The sequence below is a fragment of the Taeniopygia guttata genome, chromosome 22, assembly GCF_048771995.1.
Source record: "Taeniopygia guttata chromosome 22, bTaeGut7.mat, whole genome shotgun sequence".
In the NCBI taxonomy this organism is placed as follows: Eukaryota; Metazoa; Chordata; class Aves; order Passeriformes; family Estrildidae; genus Taeniopygia; species Taeniopygia guttata.
In genome coordinates, this window is record NC_133047.1 from 4637769 (window position 1) to 4664234 (window position 26466).

At 64.0% G+C, this 26466-nt stretch overlaps 3 protein-coding genes across 5 annotated transcripts; 2 read left to right on the forward strand and 1 right to left on the reverse strand.

The window, feature by feature from the left end:
• Nucleotides 1–999: 999 nt before the first annotated feature.
• Nucleotides 1000–11664, forward strand: DBNL (drebrin like). Of its 3 annotated transcripts, none has more exons than XM_030290114.4 (14): nt 1000–1155; nt 1538–1593; nt 3281–3393; nt 3628–3702; nt 3968–4114; nt 4582–4659; nt 5194–5345; nt 6039–6093; nt 6571–6630; nt 6858–6960; nt 8126–8236; nt 9295–9398; nt 10323–10428; nt 10706–11664. In XM_030290114.4, the coding sequence occupies exons 1-14, from the start codon at nt 1073–1075 to the stop codon at nt 10843–10845; spliced, it is 1383 nt and encodes a 460-aa protein (XP_030145974.4). In that variant the 5' UTR covers nt 1000–1072; the 3' UTR covers nt 10846–11664. The 3 variants fall into 3 exon arrangements, with proteins under 3 accessions (XP_030145974.4, XP_072773881.1, XP_072773882.1); XM_072917780.1 differs by having other exon boundaries at nt 5197–5345; XM_072917781.1 differs by lacking the exon at nt 6571–6630.
• A 1326-nt stretch (nt 11665–12990) lies between these two features.
• Nucleotides 12991–19970, forward strand: AEBP1 (AE binding protein 1). The gene is made up of 21 exons (XM_030290090.4): nt 12991–13284; nt 13401–13820; nt 14066–14137; nt 14560–14631; nt 14723–14809; nt 15372–15488; nt 15585–15674; nt 15885–15953; nt 16027–16101; nt 16176–16285; nt 16360–16499; nt 16587–16671; nt 16745–16889; nt 16979–17067; nt 17348–17471; nt 17546–17742; nt 18007–18186; nt 18264–18603; nt 18693–18832; nt 18906–19005; nt 19086–19970. The coding sequence occupies exons 1-21, from the start codon at nt 13059–13061 to the stop codon at nt 19634–19636; spliced, it is 3429 nt and encodes a 1142-aa protein (XP_030145950.4). The 5' UTR covers nt 12991–13058; the 3' UTR covers nt 19637–19970.
• Nucleotides 19932–26358, reverse strand: POLD2 (DNA polymerase delta 2, accessory subunit). The gene is made up of 11 exons (XM_030290111.4): nt 26095–26358; nt 25154–25396; nt 22523–22644; nt 21869–21992; nt 21687–21801; nt 21341–21539; nt 21157–21237; nt 20694–20851; nt 20461–20588; nt 20283–20384; nt 19932–20206 (listed from the first exon to the last, which is right to left on the reverse strand). Exons 2-11 carry the CDS (start codon nt 25371–25373, stop codon nt 20049–20051), a joined length of 1407 nt encoding a protein of 468 aa, XP_030145971.4. The 5' UTR covers nt 25374–25396; nt 26095–26358; the 3' UTR covers nt 19932–20048.
• Between the last annotated feature and the right edge of the window lie 108 nt (nt 26359–26466).

The window sequence follows — 26466 nt, forward strand, 5'->3', positions numbered from 1 at the left end:
GACACCGCCGCTCCCTCCCCGCAGTCCCCTCCGGGTCCCCCGGCCTCCGCCTGCCCCCCAAGAACGCCGCTCCGGGAGGGTCATCGCCACGGCGGGGTGAGAGGCACGATTTTGGTCATTGGGGCTAAAACTGAGACGCATTGACACCCCCAAAAAGCCCCGGTACCCTCAGACACCCCCGCTGTGCCCCGCCTCAGGCTGGGAAATGGGGGAAGCCCCAAAAGAGGCGATTTTCTGCCCCCGAGGCCGCGGGAGCGCTGCGCGGGGTGCGGGCTGTGCCGCCTCAGAGAGCCCCGAGAACCGGAGCGGCGATCCCGGGACGGCGCGGGATGGGGGCCCCGAGAACCGGGGCTGCGGGACCCCCGCTGGGCGGGGGTCTCCCAGAATCGAACCGGGCCGGGGGACCCCGGACCGCCGCGAACGGGGCCCGCAGGACCCGCCCCGGGACAGAGGAGCCCCGGGCACACCGGGGAGGGGGGTCCGGAGGGACCCCGAAAGGGGGCGGGGCCTACCGGGGGGGCGGGGCCTGTCTGTTCGGGGTGGGGGGTTCTCTCTGCCGGGGTTTTGGGGGGGGGGCGCTGCAATTTGGGGGGGGGTGTCGTTCTGACGATCGGGGGCGTGGTCTAGCCGCACGGGGGTGTGGTCTAGCAAGTTGTGGGCGTGGTGTAGCATCCAGTGGGCGTGGCCTGGTGGGGCGGGGCTGTCCGGGGCGGTGCCGGTATCACCGTGGGGCGGTACCGGGGGAGGTGCCGGTAGAACCGGAGGGGCGGTGCCGGTAGCACCGCGGGGCGGGGCCGGTATCACCGGAGGGGCGGTACCGGGGGCGGTGCCGGTAGAACCGGCGGGGCGGGGCCGAGGGCGGTGCCGGTATCACCGGAGGGGCGGTACCGGGGGCGGGGCCGGTATCACCGGAGGAGGCGGTGCCGGGGGCGGTGCCGGTAGAACCGGCGGGGCGGGGCCGGGGGCGGTGCCAGTATCACCGCGGGGCGGTACCGGAGGCGGTGCCGGTAGCACCGGGGGGGCGGTACCGGGGGCGGTGCCGGTAGCACCGGCGGGCGGAGCGGGCGCGGCCATGGCGCTGAACCTGGCCAAGAACGGGCGGGCGCTGCAGGAGGCCTACGGGAGCGTGGTGGCCGCGGGCAGCCGCACGGACTGGTGCGGGAGGGGCGGCGGGACCGGGGCCGGTGGGGCCGGGGATGGGGATGGGGATGGGGATGGGGGCCGGGAAGAGCTCGGGGGGATGTGGGTGTTGGGGTGGGGGATGGGGGTGCCGGGCAATGCGAGGGGGTGGGGAGGGGATGGGGATGGGAAAAATATGGGCCGGTGGGTTTGGGGGACACGGGGGGGCTGTCTGGGGGGTGTGGGGTGGGTGAGAGGGCGGTGAGGGGCTCAGGGGGTGTCTGGGGGCATCAGGAGGTCCCCGGGCTGTGGGGTGGCAGGTCCCTCTGGGGCTCTGCAGCTCGGGAGGTGCCAGGGGTGTGTGAATAAGCAATAAGCAATGTGCTGGCTAAAAATCCCATTTCTGCCTTAATTTTAGGGCTCTCTTCACCTACGAAGGCAACAGCAATGACCTGCGAGTGGCTGGCTCTGGAGGTGAGGATTCTGGGGACCATTCCCAGGTGTCTGGGGGCTTCCAGGGCTCATCTCAGGGCACCTGCCTGAGATGTCGGGGGGTTTAATCCCCGGGGCTGTTTTGGGGTGCCCTTGGTGGTGGGGCAGGGCTGGGAGCTGTGTCGGGGTGTCCGGTGGGATTTTGGAGTGAGGAACATGGAGCAGAGCCTCACTGCGAGCTCTGCTTCCCTTTCCTTTTGTTTTCCTCCCTTCCAGGAGATCCAAAGTTTGGATCCTGGCCCCTCTTTGCATCCCTGAAGTGTTTTAGATCCCGGATTTAGGCAGGGCCACGTGGTCCTCCAAAGCCGCTCACTCAGCCAGGCCTCCCTGCTCAGTGCTCCTAAAGCCCCTCTTGTCCAATTCCCTTCTTCCTGCCATTCTGTTTTCTTTGTTTGTGTCCGATTCCCACCCAAACCCCGCTGGCTGTGAAGCTGAAGCCTCCGGGCAGCAGCACCAGGCCGGTTTCCCCACGCTTGGCATTTGCATCCTCTGATCCCTCCCCAGCTCCTCCCGTGATTTCCAAATGCTTTTTCAGCCTGTGGGAGGTTCTGGGATGTTCCACAGGTGGAGCCCATGGAGCCAGGGGTTTGGTGCTGGGGAATTTTGTTGAGGAGGACTCTTGTCAGGTCCCAGATGGGGGTTTTGGGGAGTTTTGAGGAGTTTTGGGGAGCTGCAGAGAGTGTGCCCCGAGCTCCCCCCAGCCAGCCCTCACCAACCAGCTTCAGACTTCCAACCTTCAACTTCCCTGCCGGGTTTGGAGCCAAATTTAGAGCCAAATCATAAATATTTAATAGGGAGAAGGAAGTGATCGGGTGATGCTGCAGAGCAGAGTGAGCTGTGTTGGTCTCTGCTCCTGCCAGGGCTGATAAGGACCAGTGGCTCTTTTTCCACTTTTCAGGGCTCAGCCAGCCCAGCACAGGAGGAACTGTGGTCTGGGGGAATATTTTTGAGATGAGGGTGTGCATTTTTGGTGGTTTTCCTTCTTTCCTGGTAGTTACAGATGTAGTGGGAGCGATGCCGATCCCTTTCCATCGCCCCTGCCTGAGCCCTGTGTGGGATTTTCCCTCTGGGGTTCACTCCCAGGTCCTCAAACCAGCACTGAGACCACTCTAGGTGGGTGTAACAGAGAGGGAGGCGTTGAGGCAGGAGTTTCCCCGTGGTGCACTGGCAGGACCTTGCCCCGTGCTGCCCTTTTGGTTCCTTCTCTACTTGCAAAGCAGGAACAAGGCTCAGCCAGTTCCTCCACCACTCCCAGCCCCATTCCCCCGCTCACTGAGGAGCTTCTGAGCATGGCTTTGTGCAGGAACCTGTGGGCAAAACTGGCAGCTGCCTGCTCTCATTAAAGCTTCTGATTGACTGAGTGTGAGCAGCTCCTTCCCCTTCTCTCTCAGGCCTGAGATCCAGGATCTGCCCGTGAGGGGTTTGCAAAGGCCTGAGGAAGAGGAGCTGGGTGATGAAGGCTGCTGGGGGTGGGAGTGGGTGAGCAGAGGCTGGGGCTTGGCTCCCACGTGGGTGGTAAATGCTCAGGTTGTGTTTGCAGAGCCAGCACGGGCTCCGAGCCACTCGTGAGCCACCACAGCCCCACATCTGACAGGGCTGGGGTGGGTCTGGCTGCTCCCAGCACGCCCAGAACGGGCTGGACTCACCCCTCTCCTTCCCCCCGGCGCAGATGGGGGGCTGGAGGAGATGGTGGAGGAGCTCAACAGCGGGAAGGTGATGTACGGCTTCTGCCGCGTGAAGGATCCCAACTCGGGGCTGCCCAAATACGTCCTGGTCAACTGGGTGAGTGGGGACAGCCCTCGGGGGGGCTGGGGCCAGCCTGGGGAGGAGACGGCTCCAGGGACACCTCAGAGCCCCTTGCAGAGCCTCCAGGGGCCCAGGTGAGCTGGGGAGGGGCCCAGGTGAGCTTGGGGAGGGGCTCAGGTGAGCTGGGGAGGGGCTCAGGCTCACATCCAGGTGCTGCAGTCCTCAGTGCACCCCGAGGGGCTCAGGTGAGCTGCTGGTGTCTCCTTGCAGACGGGGGAAGGTGTCAATGACGTGCGGAAAGGAGCCTGCGCCAACCACGTCAGCACCGTGGCCAACTTCCTGAAGGTCTGACCCTGCTCGTGCCCCCCTCAGGCAGCCCCGGGGTGCTTTGGGTGGGAGGGACCTGCGGCCATCCCTGTCTACCCCCCTGCCACCCTCAGGGACATCTTCCAGTCCAAAAATCCCTCTGGATGTTTCCTCCTCCTCGGCAGAAGCCTTTTCCTTCCCTTGGGAGCTCCGGGAGCACAGGCAGGACCGCCCAGGGCAGGGTGGTGGGTCTGGGGGCTCCCAGAGTGACCCCCTGACCGCTGTCCTGGTTCCTCCTGCTCAGGGGGCTCACGTCACCATCAATGCCCGGGCAGAGGAGGACGTGGAGCCTGAGCTCATCATGGAGAAGGTGGCCAAGGCCTCCGGGGCCAACTACAGCTTCCACAAGGAGAGCAGCAAGTTCCAGGACTCGGGGCCCCAGGCTCCCGTGGTCAGTTGGGTCACTGGGGGCTTTTGGGTACCTCTGGGTGGGGGGAAGGTCTGGGGCAGTGTTCATCCATGACGGAAGGGGCACCCTGGCCGTTGGCAGCTCTGTGGGATGTTCAGCCTTGAGAAGGAAGGGAAGGTCCAGGGAGCCCCTTCTGTGCCTGAAGGGGCTCTAGCCCACCCACTCCCATCCCTTGCCATGGGCAGGGACACCTCCCACTAGCCCAGGTTGCTCCAAGCCCCATCCAGCCTGGCCTTGGACACTCCCAGGGCACAGCAGCCACCCGTGCCAGGACCAGCAATTTCCTGTTTTTGGCAAGTGCACACCGCTGGCCTCACCCAGCCCTCCTTTAAATTGTGGGGCAAAGCACCAGGTTACAGGAACTTCTATGGGGAGTCCCAGACTGCGCTGATTTGGGCTGACTTTTGACAAAATGTGCAAGAAAGGAGGTTTCTCTGTGCCTTGCTCAGGGCTCTGTGTACCAGAAGACGAACGCGATGTCTGAGATCAAGAGGGTCAATAAGGACAATTTCTGGGCCAAAGCAGAGGTGAGTGAAGGTGTGCCTCGGAGCACAAAGTGGGCTTGGCTGGAGACGATTCTCCAGTTTTATTCCATGTCTGGGAGCTGGGGAGTCCTGCCTGGAATTGGGGATCCAGAGCTGCTGCCGTGGGGTGCTCCAAGAGGAGGGGCTGAATCCTGACGGGGAAGGTTCTGCTTCATCTGCTGTACCTCTCCTGGATCTGGCTCAGGGCTGCTGGGGAGGGAGGGCTGGGATGCACCTTGGCTCTCCTGGCATTCCCAGCTCCAGCACACCCAGCTGGGGCAGCAAACTGGGTTTTGACTCTGCCAGGGCTGCTCCCGCTTTCCTCCCCTTTCACCTTGGCTTTTATGGGGTTAGGCAATAACATGTGAACCTCCTGACTGGAAAAGTGCCCTGGGACCCGCCGTGAGCCCCGGGATCTGCCCTGGGATGCACCGTGAGCCCCGGGGTGCAGAGGGCCCGGGGGGGTTCCAGCGCTGGTGGCAGGACCCCCGCCCCTGTGAGCCCAGCAGCCCACGGCCCTGTGCCCTCTGCCCTCAGAAGGACGAGGAGAACCGGCGGCTGGAGGAGAAGAGGAGGGCGGAGGAAGAGCGGCAGCGGCTGGAGCGCGAGCGGCGTGAGCGGGAGCTGCAGGAGGCAGCGGGCCGGGAGCAGATGTTCAAAGCCAGAGCCAGTGAAATCGAAGCCCAGAAGTGAGTGGGGTTTAGGAAATCGGAGCCTGTCCTGCTCCCTGGGGTCCCTGTGGTGCTGGGGGTCCCCGTCACTGCCTCTCTGAGCTGCTCCCACTCCAGCAGAGTTTGTTCCTTAGGGAGGGGTGGATGCCATGCATTTCCCGCTGCGGGGATTGCTACAGTCCCAGGAAATCTCCTTTAAGAGAACAGATGTGAGGGGATCTCACTCCAGCTGAGGAGGGACTGGCTGACCCCTAGTCTCCCTGGCTAGTCCCCGAGGAGCTTGGCTGCTGGTCCAGCATCACCCCTGAGTCCCCCTGCCCGTGGATCCTGCTCCAGGACTCCTCTCCCTTCTGCTTCCCAAACTCTTGCCTGGCACCCATGGCCCCTGTTTTTGGGGTGTCAGAGGTCCAGGGAGCTCCAAGCCCCACAGGGACAACTCCAGGGAAATCTGCCCATCTCCCATGTAAAGATGCTCATGTCCATATTCCCAAGGAAGAGGTTTCCCTGGGATGATCCCACCTCTTGGAGCAGCTCCTGCCCCTCTCATCGTGCTCCTCTCCTCCAGGAGAGCACCTTGTAGCACCTAGTCTGGCCCTGAGGCGAGGAGAAGCATTACCAAAGTGAGAGATAGCCTTGATGTGCTATTCCCAGGGTCTTGGGATAGTGGGGTGAGGTCTCAAATCCTCGGTTTTAACCCATTTGTCCCCACAGGAGACTCCAGCAGCAGCAGGAGGCTGAGAACAGGGACAGGGAGCAGCAGCAATGGGTGAGCTCTGGTGTTGGCCGTAGGTGAGGTTTATCCATGGTGGAGGGGACAAGGCAAGTGGAAACGGCCTCAAGTTTCAGTGGGGAGGTTTAAGTTGGATACTGGGGAAATTCCTTCATGGAAAGGGTTGTCCAGCCCAGGGCAGTGCTGGCACACGGCTGTCACAGCTGTGTGGATGTGGCACTTGGGGACGTGGGTCAGTGGTGGCCTTGGCTGTGCCGGCCAGCAGCTGGACCTGGTGCTTTCAGAGGGTTTTCCCACCCAAAACCGTTCCACAGCTCCGTGACACCGAGTCCCGCTCCCAGCCCAGAATTCCCGTGTCTCCCTCCCAGATCCGGGGCTCCCCCTCATCCCCCTTCCAGCGTAGCTCCTGGGGGGCAGAGGGGGCAGAGGGGATGTGTGGGGGGCAGGTGGCTCTGGCAGGGGGCTGGCCAGGGACGGAGGGCAGCTGGTTGCCCAGCGCTGTCCCCGCCGCAGAAGGAGCACGCCGAGGAGCGCAGGGGCGTCAGGAGGAGCGAGTCGGTGGAGAAAGCCCAGGTCAGCAGGGGATGGGGATGGGGGGCTGCTGGCCGTGCCCTGGGGACGGGGGGCTGCTGGCCCTGGGACAGGGGACAGGGATGGGGGGCTGCTGGCCTGGGGATGGGGGCTGCTGGCCCTGCCCTGAGCCCAGGGATGGGGGGCTGCTGGCCATGGGATGGGGACAGGGACAGGGGCTGCTGGCCCTGCCCCAGCCGCTGGCCCTGACTGGCCACCACCCCGGGCAGGAGGCGGCCACGCTGATCGCGCAGAGAGCCGTCAACCCCCGCGACATCTTCAAGCAAAGGGAGAGAGCAGGGCCGGGGGACACGGGGGTGCCAGCACAGCCAGGTACAGCCTGGGGACACTGGGGGGGTGCTGGGGGCAGCCCTGACCCCGCTGGGTCTCCCTGCTGGAGGGGTCCCGGGGGGCAGCGAGGCCATGGGTGCAGCTGACAGCTCTCTGCACACTGATGTTCTCTGCTGGGCTGTGTCCAGACAGGTTTTAATCACAAAGACAGCGCATTTCCCATCTCTGGTTCCCCTTCTGAGCCTTAAAGTTTTTGGTCATTTTGGTTTTTTTTAAATTAGAGTTCGGTCTGTTAACACCACTGTCGCAATCTACCCCGACTGAATGAAATTTCACCCAGATTTTTGCGCTGCCCCAGCCCAGCAGAACCTTGTGCTGTAGGAAGAGCCTGATCTGATCTCTCAGATAGAAATCAGGAAGTTTGCAAACCAGAGCCGAGTGCGGCTGAGGAAGTAGCTGTGACGGCTCGTGACACCCCTGGGTGACTGCCTCTGCCCCTCCTCCTCCTCCTCATCCTCCTCAGCCCAACCACCTCCAAAGCACCTTGAATTGGTTCAGAATGATCACTTTCACTTGGTGATGGGAGCATGAATCCTGCTGCCTTGGGCAGGCGAGCCAGGGGTGGCAGAGGAGGGAATGCCACGCTGGGAAAATGTCTTGTTTGATGGTTAGGCATCATGAGGAGAGACTGACTTTGAGGTGTTTCATTAGGATTTGATGGTTTTCATGGAGGAAAGGGAGATAAAAGCCCTGGAATTGATCAGAGATGAGGGTAGGCAGGAGTCTTGGTGCTGGCAGGGCTTGTCTGGGAATTCTGCTCAGCTTTTGTTTGGTTTGGAGGTGGAGATGAGGAGATACCAGCTCCGTCACCTCCTGCCACAGGAAATGCACTGGCAGAAACCAGTCTGCATCATCCCCTCCCAGTCTGATGTCTGTGGACTTTGGTGCCCCAAAAGTCCCCGTGGAGAGCCAGAGGCAGGCCCCTCCAGCTCTTCCTCCTCCTCAAAAAAATCCTTTAAAAAATTTTTTTTTATTTTTAATTTTTTCCTCGGCTGCTGCTGTGACCAGTTGCCAAACTTGTTTTCCTAAGCCAGGATTAGGGCTGGGAAGTCTGCCTGGGAGGGTGGCCCGGCAGTGTGTGGGGGCCCAGGCGGGCTGGGAGCCCCCTGCCCGGGCAGTGCTGCAGCCCCCTCCTCTCCCCCGGCAGGGAAGCTGCGCAGCCCGTTCCTGCAGAAGGAGCTGAACGCCGTGCCCAGCCCTGCCTCCGCCAGCCAGGAGCTCTGGGCGTCCCCCCCGGCCTCCCCAGGGCCCGCAGCAGGTACGTGCCTGGCTCCCTGCCCTGCCCAAAGCCTCCCTCCTCCTCCTTCCAGCCGGATCTCACAAAATTGGGCATTTGGAGGCCGGGCCTGGAGACTCTGGGTGGTTTTCCCCTGGGCTTTGTCTGCAGCCGGGGCTGAGTGTGATGCTGAGGATGAGGATGGTTCCTGCTCGTCCTCAGCTGAAGGCTCGGTGCCTGGGGGATGAGGATATCTCCTCTGGAATTCAGGCTGGAATCGGGCTCTGTGCGCCCCCAGCCTCCCTCCAGACCTGCCTCAGGGGCTTTGGCAGTCAGGTTTGGGCTTTTCCAAAGTGCCCCGGGGCCCAGCCGGGGTGGCTGCACTCCGTGCAGGAGTTTCCCTGCCCAGAGCTGCTCTGGGCTGTTTGCTGCTGGCAGGGAATGGCTCCCAGTGCCAGAGGGCAGGGCTGGATGGCATACTGGGAATTGGGAATTGTTCCCTGAGGGTGGGCAGCCCTGGCACACATTCCCAGAGCAGCTGTGGCTGCCCCTGGATCCCTGGCAGTGCCCAAGGCCAGGCTGGACAGGGCTGGGAGCACCTGGGAGGGTGGGAGGTGTCCCTGCCCAGCCCCTTCCCAGTGCTCAGGGGAGGAAGGAATTCCAGGGAAGGGCTGGCTGTGCCCACAGGTCTCCCTGTGTGCTGTGGGTGTCACTGAGGGCTGCCCTTGTCCCCAGATCATGGTTTGGCTTGGATGGGATCTCAGAGACCACCTAGTTCCACCTGTCCCTGGCACCAGGGACGTGCTGGGGTCCAGCTCCCATGTCCCCAGGCCGCTGTCACCACTAGATGCTGCTCTTGGCCAGGACCTCTGCTCCAGCCCTTCCCCTCCACGGGAACTTTTCCATCTTGAGCGGGTTCATCCCTTCCCTGTGAGAGGCAGATCTCTCCTGTGTCCTTCCCAAAGCCCTGCTCGCTCCATCCCTGGCTGGATGTCCCCAGGGGACACCCAGCTCGCAGCAGGGACCTGGTGCCGCTCCAGCCTGGGCCAGCTGAGGGGACAGGGCACGGTTCTGGTGACAGGTCCCTTGTTTCTCCTTAGGACGAGACTCTGGGTACAATTCTGGAGTGCCAGGGTCCCACGTGGAGGAGAATCTGTACGAGGAGCCTCCGGAGCCCTCAGCCATCTACGAGGAGCCCCCCCAGGTGAGTTTTGGGATCTGTGTGGGAGCTGTGGCTTGTCCCCTCCCTAGGACTTTCCTGGGCTGAAATCGTAGGAAAATCTGGGGTTTCTGGCAGAGCCCCAGAGCTCAGGTGTGCTCAGGAGGCACCTGGGTGGCAGAGAGGTGCTGCTGTGTCCCTTCCCAGTGCTCCCAGTGGGAGACACTGGTGCTGAGTCCCCGGCACCCCTCCTGCACCCCAGGGCTGTTGTAGCTGTTGTCAGTGCCACATCCCAGAACCACTGTGGGGAGAGGATCCATCAGCCTCTTCCACAGCCCTTTCTCCTCCTCCTCCTCCTGCTTCTCTGCACATCTGCACCAGTGGCGCTGGCAATCCCAGTCATTCCTGGTGCATCCAGGGCTCTCCAGTGGCTCCTCGTGGGCTGTGCTGTGCTGCCGTGGGCCCCTCGGGTTTCCTCTGTGCTCACCAAACCATCCAAGCATTTTCTCGTTCTGGAAGCGTGCGGCAGGTTCCGAAGGATTCCGGAGGAGGTGGGCTCGGTGATGCCCTCAGCCTTTCCCAAGGAAAGCAAACCACAGCCAGCCCAGGGGCTGGCAGGAACGTTCCAGAAGCTGGAGCTCACCTCCTGTGTCTGCAGCGGGGATCCCCAGGGCTCCCAGGGGTGTCTGCAGCTGCTCTCTGGTGCTTCCACTGGGATGAGATCCCAAGGGACACGGGCTGTTGTCGAGCCAGGCTAAGGGCTCTTTGGCTAGGAGCTTTTGCTGCTCTGGCAGACACGTGGCACAGCGTCCCTGGAGCCCAGGCTTTATTCCAGGGGGCACCTGGGGCCTCCAGCCAGGGGTCTCCCAGCCTCGGGGGGCTGATGGACATTCCTGGGCACTGGACACTGCTGTTCCCTTCCCTCCCGCTGCTTTCCTGGTAATTCCTGCTCTCCTCTCCCTCCTGAAGGAACAGGTTGACGATGCCAAATACGACTACAGGGTGGAGTACCAGGAGCCCCTGGACCTGGCGGGGAAGGGGCTCTGTGCCCGGGCACTCTATGACTACCAGGCTGGTGAGACCCTCAGAGCCATTGTCCTTGTCCTGTCCCTCCCTCCCTTGTCCCAAGTCCCTCTCCAGCTCTCTTGGAGCCCCTGCAGGCCCTGGAAGGGGCTCTAAGATTTCCCTGGAGCTTTCTCTGCTCCAGGTGAGCATTCCCAGCTCCAGAGCAGAGGGGCTCCAGCCCCTGGAGCACCTCCACAGACTCCTCCAGCAGCTCCACCTCCCTGGGGAGCCCCAGGCTGGGGTGGCTCAGGTGCTCTGAGCCCACTCCCCTCTCTGTCCCATTGCAGCTGATGACACTGAGATCTCCTTCGATCCTGAGAACATCATCACCAACATTGAGATGATCGACGAGGGCTGGTGGCGCGGCTACGGCCCTGACGGCCACTTCGGGATGTTCCCGGCCAACTACGTGGAACTGATAGAGTAGGGGAGCTGGCGGGGGCTGCTGGGGGCTCCAGACCCCTGGGACTGCTCCAGGCTCCGAGACCACCCAGCTGCTGCCTGGCTCTTCAAACGACACGTGGCTTTTTCTTCTTCTCCATTTCTCTCTCTCTCTCAGTGAAGTGCCATTCCCCAGCCCCCCGGGCGCTGCCCCTGTCCCCCAGAGCTGCCCTTGGGTGGGTGAAGGAAGGGTCCCATCCCACCTGGGAAGGAGGGCGTGACAAATCCCTCATGGGAATTTTCAGGGAACAAATTTACCTCCCCCCTTTGCTCCCTCCCACCCCGTGACCTTGGACCTGCTGTAGCCACACTGGAGAAGCCATTTTCCCAAATTTTTTTTTTTTTTTGGAAAAGCTCATCAGAATAATTTTGGGATCCTGCAGGGTCTGACATGACCAGGGCAGGTGAATCCCCAGCACCCTGAGCACTCTCAGCTTGCCAGTGTGACCCTGTGTTCTCCCTGCTCTCCCCATTGTTCCCTCACCCCAAACATGCTCCGGGGATTTGAACTGGGAATGAAAACCTCCCCTGCAGTGCAGCTCCAGCCCGGCCAAGCTTGTGGGACCCCCCTCCTCACCCCCAAACTCACTGTGAACAAGGAAAAGCCCAGCCCAGCCCCTCCCTGGCCGAGTTTCCTGCCTGGTGTCACTTTAGGAATAGAAGGAGGGAAAGGGTTGGGGGGTCCCAGCTCACCCACCCCTCCTGCAGGTGCTGGGGGGCTTCTCCAAGGGCCTCCGCCGAGCTCCTCCTTCTCCTTGCTCCCCGGGCCCTCCCCAGCAAGAATAAAAGGGCTTTTCTTTGGTGATGGATGCAGCAGGATGCTGGTGGGAGCTGGGGCAGAGTGCCAGGGGTTTGGGGTCCGTAATGCCAGACACGGGAGGTGCAGGTGGGGCCCCCCCGCTCCCGGCAGGCCCCGGCATTGTTGGACCGTGAGTCACGGCTGGGGGGGCCACGCGTGTGCGAGGGGGGGTCACGCATGTGACGATCCTGGCTCCTGAGCCGCCACGTGGCCCTGCCACCACTGGGGCCCGGGGAGCCTGGAGGGCCGGGCGGGTGGGGGACACCCAGTGCACCCCCAGAATCACCCCCAGCACCACCCCCAGTGCAGGGCCGGGTGGGTGGGGGACACCCAGTGCACCCCCAGCATCACCCCCAGCGCCCCAGGGGGCACCCCCCAGCCTGAACCTCAGTCCTGCAAGCAGCAGGGCTGGGATGGGGCCACGTGTGTGCAATGCGTGTGCAGAGCACGTGTGCCGCACCCCGTGTGTCCTTCCTCCGTGTGCGGGGAGCCCCAGGCACTGCCAGGCGTGTGCGGGGTCCGTGGGCAGTGTGTGACCCGTGTGGGGGTGTGGGATCTCATGTGCAGTGTGTGTTCTATGTATGTTCTGTGTGGGATCTCATGTTCTGTGTGTATTCCATGTGGGATCTCATGTGCAGTGTGTGTTCCATGTGTGTTCCATGTGCAGTGTATTTTCCATGTGCAGTGTGTGTTCTGTGTGTGTTCCATGTGTGTTCCACGCGCAGTGTGTGTTCCATGTGCAGTGTGTGTTCCATGTGTGTTCCGTGTGCGTTCCGTGCATGTTCCACGCGCAGTGTGCGTACAGGGGCACAGGAGGTGCCGGGATATGGGAGCCAGCCGTGTGCCGTGTGTGCCGTGTCCGTGTGCCGTGTCCGTGTGCCCGCCCGTGCTGGGAGCGCGGTGCCGGTGCCAGCCCCGGGGCCGGCACGGGCGGCTGGGCCGGTGGCACCGGTCTCCTGCTGGTGCCCCGCACCTGCAAACCAGACCCCGCACAGCGCTGGTGTGGGCTCAGTCCCGGTGCCGGTGTGGGCTCAGTCCCGGTGCCAGTCCCGGTGCCGGTGTGGGCTCAGTCCCGCTGTCGCGGTGCCGGTCCCGGTGCCGGTGCGGGCTCAGTCCCGGCGCCGGTGCGGGCTCAGTCCCGGTGTCGCGGTGCCGGTCCTGGTCCCGGTGCCGGTCCCGCGCGGTGTCAGGGCGGGGTCCCGGCGGTCCCGGTGCAGTGCCAGTACCGGGCCGGTGACAGTGCCATGGTGTCGGTGCCCGTCCCGTTCCGCCAGCCCGGTCCGTGAAGCGCCGGTGCCGAGCGGACCCCGCCCGGTGCCGCCCCCGGCCGCGGCGCCGCCCCCGGCCCGCCCGCCCGGGGCTCGCGGGGCTCGCGGGGAGCGGGGCCGGTGCGGAGCGCGATGGTCCCGGCGGGGCCGCCCCGCTCCTGCCTCCTGCTGACGGCCGCGCTGCTGCCGCTGCTGCCGGTACCGGCACCGGGGGCAACCCCGGGGCCCCCCGCGCTCACCGACGCCGAGATCGAGGAGTTTCTGCGGGGCTTCCTTGGACCCGGGGACGGCGGGGACCGGGACGGTACTGAGCTGGGCTTCGGCACCGACCTGGGCACCGGCACCGGCACCGGCACGGGTGAGTGAGCGGCACCGGGAGCCCGAGCAGCGGGGCCGGCGGGATGCGGCTTCCCCAGCCCGGCCCCGCCACGCTCACCCTGCCTGGGGCGGCCGCTCCCCCTCCTGTCCCCTCAGGCTCTCCGGAGTCTCTGCTGGAGCCTGAGAAACCCAGGAAGGGGAAGAAGGAAAAACCCCCCAAGAAGCCCAAGGAGAGACCCCGGGGCCCCAAGAAGGATAAGGACAGGGACAAGGTCAAGGACAAAGACCGGGGCAAGAACAAACCCCCCAAGAAATCCAAGGAGAAGCCGCCGAAAGGCTCAGAAAACCCATCAAAAGGCTCTGAAAAACCCCCAAAAGGCTCCAAAAAGCCCAAGGAGAAGCCGCCCAAGGAGAAGCCACCCAAGGCCACCAAATCCTCTGGCAAGAAACCACCGGTGCCACCAAGCCCCCCTACTGTCCGCCAGCCCTCACAGGGCAAGGAGAATGAAGAGATCCCCGAGTTCCTGGAGCCTTCTCACAAGGAGGAGGAGGAGGAGGAGGATGGAGGTGTCCGAGGTGAGTTTTGGGGACACCCATCTTGCCACTAGTGGGGTTGGGGTGGGAGGTCTCAGCCCAGCAGAGCTTCACCCTATATCCTGCCCAGCTGCCCTGGCAGCACCTACAGCTGTCTGGGCTTTGTCCCCGTGGGTTTCCCTTCTGTCCTCCCACTTTGCTTCCCGTGGGATTTTCTTCCCCCTGTGGGGCTGGGGGGGCCAGGCCAGGGGCCTGGAGGCCGTGCCAGCCCCTCCCTCTGTCCCCAGGAGAGCTGGAAGAGCCACCAAATGAGCGCTGGGGGCCGGGCAGGGAGGACTGGAACCCTGAGCCCCAGCCAGGTGAGTGCCGAGTCCCCAGGGCCACCACCCTGTCTTGGGGACACTCCTCTGCAGGCCAGGGCCACCACTCTGCACCCTGGGGCTATCTCCTTGTGTGTTGGGACTACCTCCCTGTCCCCAAACGTCACCTTGCTGCACGCCACTGTCCCCAGGGCCATGCTCCTGCAGCACAGGCACCTCCTTGTTCCCAAATGCCACCTTCCTGCACCCCTGTGTCACCTTCCTTTGTCCCAGCACCCTCTCCCTGCATCCCAGTGCCACCTCCCTCCTGGCTGGTGTCCCTTTCCTGTGCCCTGCACTCATTCCCTGCTCCCAGGTGTCACCTCCTCTGTGCCCCAGGGCCACCCTTACCTCAGGGTTCCCAAGTGCCACCTCCTGCTGTCCTGCCTGACCCCAGTGCCACCCGTGTCCCTTGTCTGCAGAGGTCCCCGAGGAGCCGGAGCCCCCGACCCTGGACTACAACGAGCAGCTGGAGCGGGAGGACTACGAGGACTGTACGGAGCCGGGCGCTGCCCGCGGGGAGGGATGGGGGGCACGTCCCCCCCGCCCTCAGCACAAAGCCAGCGCCACCCTCTGTGTCCCCAGTCGAGTTCGTCCGGCGGCAGCGGAAGCCCCCCAAGCCCCCGGGCAGGAGGAGACCCGAGCGGGTCTGGCCCCAGCCCGAGGAGACGCGTACGTGGCAGGATGGGGACACGGGGGGCTGGCACTGCTCGGGGTGAGGCTGGGGGGCAGCCCCCAGCCTTGGGAACCAGGGAAGCAGCGTTTTGGGGCACCTGGAGCTGGGGTGAGCATGGGGACAGCATAAGGGACCCTGTAGGGGCGTGGGGCTCTCTTGGTGGCACACGGGGGTCCTGAGGGGATATAGAGGGGTCCTGTAGGGACACAGAGAACCCTGCAGGAACATGGGGACCCTGTGAGGGCATGGAGAACCCTGCAGGGACATGGGGACCCTGTGAGGGCATGGAGAACCCTGCAGGGACATGGAGTTCCCACTGGAGCTTGCGGGACTTCTGGCTGGACACTTGTGGGGATCTCCTGGGGGCATGGCCATCCCAGTTACAGGGATACAGAGGGGTCTGATGGGGACAAGGGGAACCCGAAAGGGAAATGTGGGTGCCTGGTGGGGGGGCTGACCCCGTAGGGACCCCATAGGGGACACGGGGCACCCTGCAGGGACATGGGGACCCTCAGTGCCTCCCCATCTCCAGCACAGCCCCTTCCCTCCTCCAAGCAGAGCCGGAGGAGCCCCCCCCGCAGCCCCCCCCACAGCCCCTCCCGCAGCCCCCCCTGCCTGGCCCGGTGACCGACGGGGACTACGGCGAGGGCTTCGAGCCACCGGACTACGATGAGTGTGAGTGAGGAGCTGGAGGGACAGGGCAGCCCACCCCCCCATCCCTCCCCCCCATCTGCAGGAGGCTGGCCCAGCCCCACACCCTGTGCTCCCCAGGGACCTACGGGCTGCCCCCCCCGACGAAGCCCCACGAGCACCCGGACAAGGAGGACAAGACGGAGACAGACGAAGAGAAAATCAGACCCTGTGAGAGCGGTGGAGGGGGCTGGGTGGGGTGGCAGGGCCTGGGGTGGGCATGTGTGCCCCAGGGACGGTGGCAGAGCCACAGGGCACAGGGAGGGTGGTGTGTCCCTGGGCTGGGTTCCATCGCCACGGCGGGTGTCACATTCTTGGGGTGGGTGGCATGTTTCTGGGACTGGTGTCACGTCCCTGGGGTGGATGTCACCTCACCAACAGCGAAGCCCAAGAAAGAGGAGGAGGAGGAGGAAGAGCGCTGGGCAGAGGAGAAGGGGCAGGACCGCAAAGGTGGGTGCCAGCCCCCATTCCTGTCCCCTCACAGCTGTCCCTGTCTCCTTCACTGTGCCTTTTCCTTTGCCAGGAAAACCCAAAAAGCCAGGAGGAAAGAAGTGGGATCCAGATGAGGAGGAATGGGCCCCTCCAGCAGAGAAGAAAAGTGAGTGTCCCCACTCCTGGGGTGACAGGGACACCCTGCCTGGAGGGGAAGCCATCACCCCCTGCTGTCCCCAGGGTGTCCCCCAATCGGGCTGGAGTCCCACCGCATCGAGGATGACCAGATCCTGGCCTCCTCCATGCTGCGCCACGGCCTGGGTGCCCAGCGCGGCCGCCTCAACATGCAGGTGAGGGTCACCCCCAGCGCCCGCCCGGGGGCCACGGGGACACCCCCACCCACGTCCCGCTCCCCGCTCCCCAGGCAGGCACCAACGAGGACGATTTCTTCGACGGGGCGTGGTGCGCCGAGGACGACAGCCGGGCGCACTGGCTCGAGGTGGACACGCGCCGCGTCACCATGTTCACCGGGGTCATCACCCAGGGCCGCGACTCCCAGATCCAGTACGGGCACCTGGGGCTGGAGCGGGGACGTGGGGTGGGGGAGCAGCCTGGGGACCCCCGTCCCAACCTGTCCCTGTCCTCCCACAGCGATGACTTTGTCACCAGCTTCTACGTGGGCTTCAGCAACGACAGCCAGCACTGGGTGATGTACAGCAACGGCTACGAGGAGATGGTGGGGACTGGTCTGGGCGGGTGACGTGGCAGCCACGGGCGGCCTCTTGGGTACATCTCTCCCTCCTGGGCAGATGTTTTACGGCAACGTGGACAAGGACACGCCGGTGCTGAGCGAGTTCCCGGAGCCCATGGTGGCCCGGTACATCCGAATCTACCCCCAGCGCTGGAACGGGAGCCTCTGCCTGCGCCTTGAGGTCCTCGGGTGCCCCCTCTCTGGTAAGAGTCACCCCGAAGCAGCCTGGGGGCCACAGGGGGTGGGATCTCTACAGCCAGCCCCCGCTGCTGTGTCCCTGTCCCCTCCACAGCTGTCAGCAGCTACTACACCCAGCAGAACGAGGTGACCTCCACAGACAACCTGGACTTCCGACACCACTCCTACAAGGACATGAGGCAGGTGGGCTCTGCTGGGGGGCAGATCCAGCAGGGGTGGGGTCCTCTGTAAGGGATGGAGCACCCATGGCTGTGGGATCCTTCATGGTGGTGGGATCGTGCATGAGGAGTGGACATCTCTGTGATGGTGAGCGCATCTTTGGGGCATGGCATTCTCTGTGGCTGTGGGCACTCCTGTGGTGGTGGGCATCTTCACAGGGAGGGATCCTCCGTGGGCGTGAGATTCTCTGCAGGGTGTGGGCTTGTCCCCCCAAGCACTGCCCCCATCTCTCCCCACCCTGCAGCTGATGAAGGTGGTGAATGAGGAGTGTCCCACCATCACCCGCATCTACAACATTGGCAAGAGCTCACGGGGGCTGAAGATCTACGCCATGGAGGTCTCCGACAACCCGGGCGAGCACGAGACAGGTGAGGGAGGTGTGAGGGACTGAGGCCCCCAGGCACGGTCCCAGGTGTTTGCTGACCTTCCTCGGCCCCTCCAGGTGAGCCCGAGTTCCGGTACACGGCGGGGCTGCACGGCAACGAGGCGCTGGGCCGGGAGCTGCTGCTGCTGCTGATGCAGTTCCTGTGCAAGGAGTACCAGGACGGGAATCCCCGCGTGCGGGGCCTGGTCACCGACACCCGCATCCACCTCGTCCCATCCCTCAACCCCGATGGCTACGAGCTGGCCCACGAGGCGGTGAGGGGCCCATGAGGCAGTGAGATGGGACAGTGGGGCAGGATGTAGCGTGGGCTGTGGGACAGTGGGACAGTGGGATGGGGTGGCAAAGCAGGAGGATGCAGCCCCCCCTCAGAGCTCACCAGTGCCTTGGACTGGCCGCAGGGCTCCAAGCTGGGCACCCGAGATGTTTAGATAAGGGGATGGGACCAGGAACAGTGGGCTGGGACATGGGTGGTGGGATGCAGCCCCCCTGGACTCACCAGTGCCCCGGGCCACCCACAGGGTTCTGAACTGGGCAACTGGGCACTGGGCCATTGGACAGAGGAAGGCTTTGACCTCTTTGAGAACTTCCCCGACCTGGCCTCAGCGCTGTGGGCAGCCGAGGAGAGGCGGCTGGTGCCCCACCAGTTCCCCAACCACCACATCCCCATCCCAGAGCACTACCTGTCCGAGGATGCGGCGGTGAGTGCGGCACAGGGCACAGGGGCGGGGGGAGGGTGGCAGGGGGTGACACCTCACGCCCTGTGCCTGCCTCACAGGTGGCAGTGGAGACACGGGCTGTCATGGCGTGGATGGACAAGAACCCCTTCGTACTGGGAGCCAACCTGCAGGGCGGGGAGAAGCTGGTGTCCTTCCCCTTCGACACGGCCCGGCCCAGCCCCCCAACGCCGGCAGCCGCCCCGCGCCCGCCGGACTATGAGGATGAGCGCCCCGAGCTGCAGGAGACGCCCGACCACGCCGTGTTCCGCTGGCTCGCCATCTCCTACGCCTCAGCACACCTCACCATGGCCGAGACCTTCCGCGGGGGCTGCCACGCGCAGGACGTGACCGACGCCATGGGCATCGTGCAGGGCGCCAAGTGGCGGCCCCGCGCTGGCAGTAAGTTGGGGCCAGTGGCGTGGCTGCCCCGTAACCCGGCCACTGGCAGGCGAGCAAGGGGCTGGGTGGGCACAACTGTGCTCTTGCAGGTATGAATGACTTCAGCTACTTGCACACCAACTGCCTGGAGCTCTCCGTTTACCTGGGCTGTGACAAGTTCCCCCATGAGAGCGAGCTGCAGCAGGAGTGGGAGAACAACAAGGAGTCTCTTCTCACCTTCATGGAGCAGGTGTGCACCAGGACATGACCACAGCTGCCCCAGCGGTCCCACACAGTTCCACTGATCCCATTTCCTCACCCAGATCCACCGGGGAATCAAGGGTGTGGTGACAGACCAGCAGGGAGAGCCCATTGCCAACGCCACCATTGTGGTGGGCGGCATCAACCACAACGTCAGGACAGGTAGGTACCGTGAGGTGCTGGCAGGGCACCGGCAGCACGGCCCCCGGCCCGCTCCACCCCGCTGCCCCCCGTATCTGCAGCCAGCGGCGGGGACTACTGGCGCATCCTGAACCCGGGCGAGTACCGCGTGTCGGCGCGGGCCGAGGGCTACAACCCCAGCGTCAAGACTTGCCACGTCCTCTACGACATCGGGGCCACCCAGTGCAACTTCGTCCTGTCGCGCTCCAACTGGAAGCGCATCCGGGAGATCATGGCCATGAACGGGAACCGGCCGATCCGCCGCGTGGTGCCCGGCCGGCCCATGACGCCCCGCGAGCGCCTGCGCCTGCGGATGCGGCTGCGGCACCGCATGCGGCTGCGGGAGCAGATGCGGCTGCGGCGCCTCAACGCCACGGCGGCCACTGGCAGCCCCACAGCCCCGCCGCCCAGCACCGCCCTGCCCTTCCCCTTCAGCAGCACGGCCTACACGCCCTGGAGCCAGGAGCCACCCACTGCTGGCACCTGGGAGATGGACACCGAGACAGAGGTGGTCACCGAGCTGGTGACGGAGACGGAGGGCTGGGAGCTGCACACGGGGACAGCGCAGCCCCTCACCACGGCCGAAACCTACACCGTGAACTTTGGGGACTAGGGACACTTGCCCCTCACTCTGCTTCAAGCCAGTCGGACGCTTTGGCATCCGCTTCCAACGTCCTCCCTGAGCCCAGGCAGCTGGTCCAGGTGGGCTCCAGCCCCTCACCTTGCTGCTTCCAAGGACTGCAGGCACTGTGGCCAACAGCTGGGTGCTGTCAGGGACATGCCACCCTGTCCCTCAGAGCTGGGCAGTGCCAGCCCGCTGTCTGTGTCCCAGCGGGGTGGCAGGGGTGGTACTGCTCTCCTGGGCAGGGCCCATGGAGGCAGGCACAGCCTTTCTCCCCTCCATACAGTTTTTGTTACACAAATAAATCAAGTTATATTGGTATGAACATCCTGTCCCTCCAGTGCTTCCCCAGCTCTGTCACCCTCCCAGAGGACAGACAAAGGAGTCTGTGCCCTCCCTGTGGTCAGTGTTCAAGCTCCATGTCCCCGTCCTCGCTGTCAGCCCCAAAGCTGGAGAAGGTGATGGGCTGGCAGCTGAGGTCGTGCAGGTTGACCAGGCAGGCAGTCTGCGTGGCACTGAAGTCCGGCACCGTCAGCAGCAGCACCCGCTGCCCCTCCTTCCCTGCAAACACAGGTGGGTGTCAGGCACAGGAGCCCCCAGCAGCCCCAGGAGGATCTGGGGGTGCTCCGAGACCTACCTTGGAGCAGCTTGCTCTGGAAATGGGGCGCGTTGCCACAGAAGTAGACGTGAGGGCACTCGGTGAGGATGAACGGGTCAGATTTGTAGAACGGGTAACAGCCTGTGGAGGATGGGAATTAGGAGGGGAGCCCCTGGGAAAACCCCCCCATTCAGCAACCCCCCAGCCCTCACCATACCCAGGGTGTCTGGGGCCGTGGGGCTGATGTGTCCCACCAGCAGTGTCCACTCCAGGATCTCCAGGTAGTCATCCATGCTGCTGTATTTGAAGATATCACTGATGTTTTGTCCTGATGTCCCTAAAAACCTACATTATGGAGGAAAGAAGGGCAGCTTCAGATGCTGGACATGCCAGAACGCATCCCATGATCCCACGCCGCTGGCAGGCAGCAGAGCTGGTAGGTTTGCTTACCTGACACCATCCAGGCTGGCCTGGTAGGGGTTGGTGACGAGGCGCAGGGTGGCGTAGGCGCTGGCCAGGGGCAGCATGCAGCGGTGCAGGGGCTGCTGCGGCAGCGTGTAGTTGGTGGGGTCAAACTCGCCGGGCATCACATCCACAGGCACGGAGGTCTGCGGGCAGAGCGGGATCAATCGTGGCCAAAGTACCCTCCAAGAGGGCTCAGAGCAAAGCCCTGGTGTCACTGCTGCTCCTTTTCCCCAGCACACCCCGCTCGGCTTCACGGAGGAGGCCAGACCCCTGGAGAAGAATTTGGAGCTGGGCTGTGATCTGCCTCTCCATATGGGGTGCTCAAAGGGAAGTTGGGTGAAGGGGAAGGAGGTTTTGCCACTCTGCATCCTGAACTGCTACCCTGCCTCAGGAACAAGGTTCCCTCCCCTAGAGGAACCTGATTTCCTGGCCAACCCCAAGCACTCACACAGAGCTGCAGCAGGATCTCATCCAGCATCTTCACAGCCTCCACACTTGCAGCCTGTGTCTTCTTGGTCAAGTACTTGGCCTGGGTAAGCAGGAAGACAGTGAGGGACAGCCCTGGAGCCCCTCCCCACGCCCTCCCAGCGCCCCAGGAGCACGGCAAGGCTGCAGCCCCCTCCTCACCGTACCTTGTTGATGGTGTCTCGGCTCTGCGTGTTCTGACTCAGCAGATTCCCGGCCAGAATGACACGGGTGATGTGGGCAGCACAGCTCTGCTCACCCTCTGCACCCAGCTGCCCTGTCACCACATCCACCAGCAGCTGCGTGCTCAGCAGGGCCTCCCCACTCACGCTGCCCAGCCCCAGCCCCGAGGCCAGCAGCACGTACCTGGAAGGACAGAGAGGCTCAGGCAGTGTGCCACGCTCCCAAACTTAGGGGCTTCAGAGAGCCGGGGCAGGGGGCCCAGACCCCCTGCCAGCCCCCTTGGCACCAGGGGCTCAGGGACACAGCCCCATCCTGCTGCTGCTGCCTCACCGGTCCGAGCTGGGCCCGCTCCAGGGCAGCGGTGGTGGCAGGTCGGCGAAGCAGTGATCCTCCACCAGGAACCTGCCGTTGTCCTGCTCGCAGCCGTACACAGCCACGATGGTCCCTGTGGCACAGCAGGCGCTCAGCCCCGGCAGGGCGGGTGCCACCGCAGAGCCAGCGCTGTCCCTTACCTGTCACCAGCCTCTGCACGTCAATGGCTCCTTCCAGCTTGATGCGCTGCAGCTCGTCCTCCAGGATCAGCTCGTCAGAGGGCTGGATGTACTTGGGCAGGGGCGGCTGAGGCACCAGGTTGTGCTGCGAGGGCACAGAGACAGCTTTATGGCCTCAGCAAGGACCAGCAGCCCCCAAGATCCCTCCCCAACCCCAGACCCCACCACCAGTACAGCCAGCACCCCAGCTGGGGGTCCAGCAGCTGGGACCGCCCGGGTGGGCCGGTTTCACTCACTGAACAGGAGTGGTGGGCAGGGGGAACAGACGTACAAAGGGCAGGTTCAGATTGGCTATGGGAAGGAATGTGAGGGTAGTGAGGGCCTGGCACAGGTTGCCCAGAGCAGCTGTAGCTGCCCCTGAATCCCTGGTAGTGTCCAAGGCCAGCCTGGATGGGGCTTGGAGCAGCCTGTGCTAGTGGAAGGTATTCACACATGCTGGCACCAAGGTGGCACTCAGGGACAGGCTGGACACAGGCCATCCTGCTCAAATCTCTGCCACTTCCCTGGCTACAGCGAGCACAGGGAAGCCATGGGAGCCCAGCTGAGCTCTCAGGCGTGCGGGCACAACTCCCACCCCGAGCTGTGTGGAGGAGGAGGAGGAGGTGAGCCCATTACCTCCTCGCTGATCTCCTGAAGGATGGAGGGCTGGAGCTGCATGGACTTGAAGAGCGTCCCCACCACGCAGCACTTCTCTCCCTCCTGCAGCTCCGAGAGCCTCCGCAGCACAACGTCGTTCCCTGTGGAGAGCCGGGGGTCAGCAGCCCCGGGGGGACAGTGGGCACGGCATGGGGCTGGCTGGAGCAGCTGCAGGGCCCCAGCGCCGAGCTGCTGGGGAATTTTGGGAAGCCTCCTGCTTCTCCGAGGTGCTGGGGAGTTTTGGGAAGCCTGCTGCTTCTCCTCGAGGCACAGCGCCCAGCGGACATGTGTGGGCCAGATGGGGCCGAGGAGCATTCCAGAGCCTGCAAGCCTGCAGGCATTTCCTCTGTGCTGGGGGGAAGCTGGGTCATGGTGGTGTGTTCGGCTCCCAGTAACTGCTCTGCTCTGCCTGGGAAGGGCCCAGGAGGCACCTTGGGCAGGGGGGCTGCTGTTCCTGCTCCTCACCCAGGGGATAACCCAAACATCCTGGAGCCGACAGGCAGGAGATGACAAAACACCCCCAAACCTGATCTCTGCCAGGGCAAGATCCTCTGCCCCAGAGCCCTGCTGGAATTCAGGATCCCCATCACTTCCAGAGGAGGTGCTGGCATGCTGACAGGTCCCTGGGCTTTAGGCAGGGATCCACAGGGGATGTAGGCTGGAGGACCTCGGGAGCTGCAAGAAGCATCGCAGGCCCGGCTGCACCCACTTTGTGGCTGAGGAACAAAAATCTCCCTCACCACAAGGTGAGCCCAAAACTTCTTACCCCAGCCCTGGGGACCCAGAGGTGCTCCAGCCCCATCCAGTGTGTGTCCTCCCATCCAGTGGGACTGTCATTCCCTGTTTAAACCAGCCTGTGAAGTCCATCCTGAGCCTCAAGCCCTGGAAAGGAGCAAGGAACCTGCTCCTGGTCTCCTCTCCCAAACAACACTGCCTGCACCAGCTCCTCGTCCTTTCTGGGTGACACTTCTCCCAAAACCCCGCTTTGCTCATCACGCACTGCTGAGCGTGATTCTTGTCCCAGGGAGAGCATCCCGCTGCCATCCCTGGCACCCCACACTGGAAACATGGATTCCCGAGCCCAGGAATGCAAACACTCTGAGTCAGAACAAAAACAATCCCGTTGAAGTTTCTTATTTTTGGCTCAAACTCCCCAAAATGTGTGTTCAGGGGGGAGGGGGCTGTGCTTTCCAGATTTTTGCCTGCAGGCGCTTCCTGCTGGGAAACAAACCCCAAAATCCGGTCCCGTTCCAGGACTCCAGGAGGTGGAGTTTACAAACCACTGGATCCTGTCACACTTGGCAAAGCGCAGGATGGCCAACCAAAGACCAGCACTGGCTTTGCTTCCACGCAGCCCACGGGGCTGGGGAGAGCACAAGAACAGGCGTCCGGCCCAAAAGCTTCCACTGAAGGGGTTTTTGCCCATAGAAGGGCAAAGCTGAAGGAAATTCGATCTCGGGCTGGGGAGGGAGGGCAGAGCCCCAGCAGCCCAGTTGCTTCATCCCGTGGATGGAAACTCTGAGCCTGAGGGTCCCACCCGCAGAACCACAACCCCCCCAGGACAGGAAACAGCCCCCCCAGCACAACCAGCACCTCTCATCCCTCTGCAACCTCCTGTGCCCCACTTCCTGGCCAGGGCCCCCCAGCCCCACCTTGACAAACCTCACACTCAACTCCTGCTCCCTGAAACGTGTGGGGCGATGTGACCAAGGCAATGGGGCTCTCCCTGCCCACACCCCCCTTCTATCTGCGATGGGAAATGCAGTTTGTCCCAAGGTCAGCACTCCAGGTGGGAGCTGCAGCAGGATTGCCACATAACCCACCTGCAAATGGATGGTCCCATCATCCCTATGCATGCCAGAGCTGGGGGGCTGAGCTGGCTGTGCTGCACAGCCCCTGTCAAGGGTACAACGCTGCTGGGGACTGGCACAACTGGGTACACTGGAGCTGCTCAGGTTGCAGGAAGGTTCTGGGTGGATCGCCGCCTGGCAGGGATGGACTCCCCCAACAGGGATGGATCTTGCCCCCAGGGTACATCCAGCCTGAGGAACACTCATCTCTGGACTCCAGATATAAATCTGGCCAAACACCGAGATAAAACCTGAAGGCTTTAAGCTCCACAGATGTTTGCTGCCAAGGCCACCACTAACCTGTGCTCCCAAGTGCAACATCCACACAGCTGTTACTTCCCCACAGGGATGGGGACTCCAGCACTGCCCTGGGCAGCTTTGCCAGGGCTGGACAGCCCTTTCCACGAAGGAATTTTCTCAATATCCAACCTAAACCTCTCCTGCTGCACCTTCAGGTTGTGTCCTCTTGTTCTGTCCCTGTTCCCTGGGAGCAGAGCCCAACCCTCCCACTGGCTGCTGGCTCCTGCCAGGAAATTATGGAGAGTCAGAAGGTCCCCCCGAACCTCCTTTTCTCCAGCCTGAGCCCCCCCAGCCGCTCCCCCCTGGACACGCCTCAGCCCCTCAGTGTTTTTCCAGGGCAGTGTTTTGTTTTTCCCAGGGCAGTGTTTTTCCTGGGGCAGTGTTTTTCCTCGGCAGTGTTCTGTTTTTCCCAGGACAGTGTTTCCCCCTTTCCCCCGTGGTGAGGGGTTCCCGGGCTCACCCCATCGGCTGCGAGCGCGCCGCTCCAGGCCAGGCCGCATGCCGGCAAGGCGCACGGCGTAGATGTGGGCGTACTGCCGGGCAAAGCTGCGCTCGCCCAGCTGGAAGGGCTGCGAGCAGTCCGAGTAGCCCGACACGGCCACCCTGGGGAAGGTGGGGGGCTCGGCTGAGGGGGGGGCCAGCAGCCCCTGCGCCGTGGCGGCCGCCTGCTCTGAAAACATGGCGTGGAGCTCTAACGACGGGTCTGGAAAATAAATGGGTGAATTGAGACTCTAGCTCCCACCCAAGGCACAACAGTCCCCCTGAAAATGATCTTCCCCACCCCCAAAATACCATGTGCAGGTCTGACCCTCCCTCTGCACACTGCACCCCTCAGCCCCCCTTCCTCCCAACGCAGGGTATCCCCAAACTCATCCTGGTGACCGTACCATCCTCTCCTACAATCCCCTCACAGAGCAGGACACCTGAAATCCCCATAAAACACACCCTGACCACCACATCCCCGCAGCCGCCCCTCTCCCAGACGGACCCAGGCCCGGCACAGCCCCCCGGACATGTCCCAGCGCCCCCCAACAAACGCGCTCCCACCGGCACAATCCTCCTCCCGCGGCACTGCGCCCGGACAGCCCGCTGGCACCGGGACCCCGGGCACACCGGAGCCACCGCCAGCCCCAACGGGGCAACCCTGAGGCTGCAGACCCCACAGGACCCCACTGAGGCTGCAGACCCCACAGGATCCCCCTGAGGCTGCAGACCCCACAGGACCCCCCCGGGCCCCCTGAGGCTGCAGACCCCACAGGATCCCCCTGAGGCTGCAGACCCCACAGGATCCCCCCGGGCCCCCTGAGGCTGCAGACCCCACAGGATCCCCCCGACCGGGTCTCCCCCGCACCCGCACGGGGACAGCCACTCGGTCGCGGCTCGGTCCCGCCGGTCACGTACGGGCTGGGGGGGCGCGGGACGAGGGTCGGTGCCGGTCACGCTCGGGCCCGGGGCCGGTGCCGGTCACGCTCGGGCCCGGGGTCGGGGCCGGTGCCGATCACGCTCGGGCCCGGGGCCGGGGCCGGTGCCGATCACGCTCGGGCCCGGGGCCGGTGCCGATCACGTTCGGGCCCGGGGTCGCCGCCGGCACCGGGACCGGGTCCCGCCATGGGGGCGGGGCTGCGGCGGGAAAAGGCGCGAACGCCGCGCGCGCGGCCAAGTGACGTCAGAGCCAGCGCGAGATGCGCTGAGGGGCGGGGCCAGAGCCGCGGGCGGGGCACCGGGAGGGACCGGGAGGGACCGGGAGGGGCCGGGAGGGACCGGGAGGGGCCG

Bases quoted from the DNA above. Each gene is read 5' to 3' on its own strand.
- POLD2 (XM_030290111.4), bottom strand. From the start codon at position 25,373: ATGTTTTCAGAGCAGGCGGCCGCCACGGCGCAGGGGCTGCTGGCCCCC. The intron at 21,993-22,522 runs GTAATGGGCTCA...GTGCCCTCGCAG, and splicing joins TTCAGGAGATCAGCGAGGAG to CACAACCTGGTGCCTCAGCC. The intron at 20,207-20,282 runs GTAGGTCTCGGA...CTGTGTTTGCAG, and splicing joins CCAGAGCAAGCTGCTCCAAG to GGAAGGAGGGGCAGCGGGTG.
- AEBP1 (XM_030290090.4), top strand. From the start codon at position 13,059: ATGGTCCCGGCGGGGCCGCCCCGCTCCTGCCTCCTGCTGACGGCCGCG. The intron at 14,810-15,371 runs GTACGTGGCAGG...TCCTCCAAGCAG, and splicing joins GCCCCAGCCCGAGGAGACGC to AGCCGGAGGAGCCCCCCCCG. The intron at 15,675-15,884 runs GTGAGAGCGGTG...CCTCACCAACAG, and splicing joins CGAAGAGAAAATCAGACCCT to CGAAGCCCAAGAAAGAGGAG.
- DBNL (XM_030290114.4), top strand. From the start codon at position 1,073: ATGGCGCTGAACCTGGCCAAGAACGGGCGGGCGCTGCAGGAGGCCTAC. The intron at 1,156-1,537 runs GTGCGGGAGGGG...CCTTAATTTTAG, and splicing joins GCGGGCAGCCGCACGGACTG to GGCTCTCTTCACCTACGAAG. The intron at 1,594-3,280 runs GTGAGGATTCTG...CCCCCGGCGCAG, and splicing joins GCGAGTGGCTGGCTCTGGAG to ATGGGGGGCTGGAGGAGATG.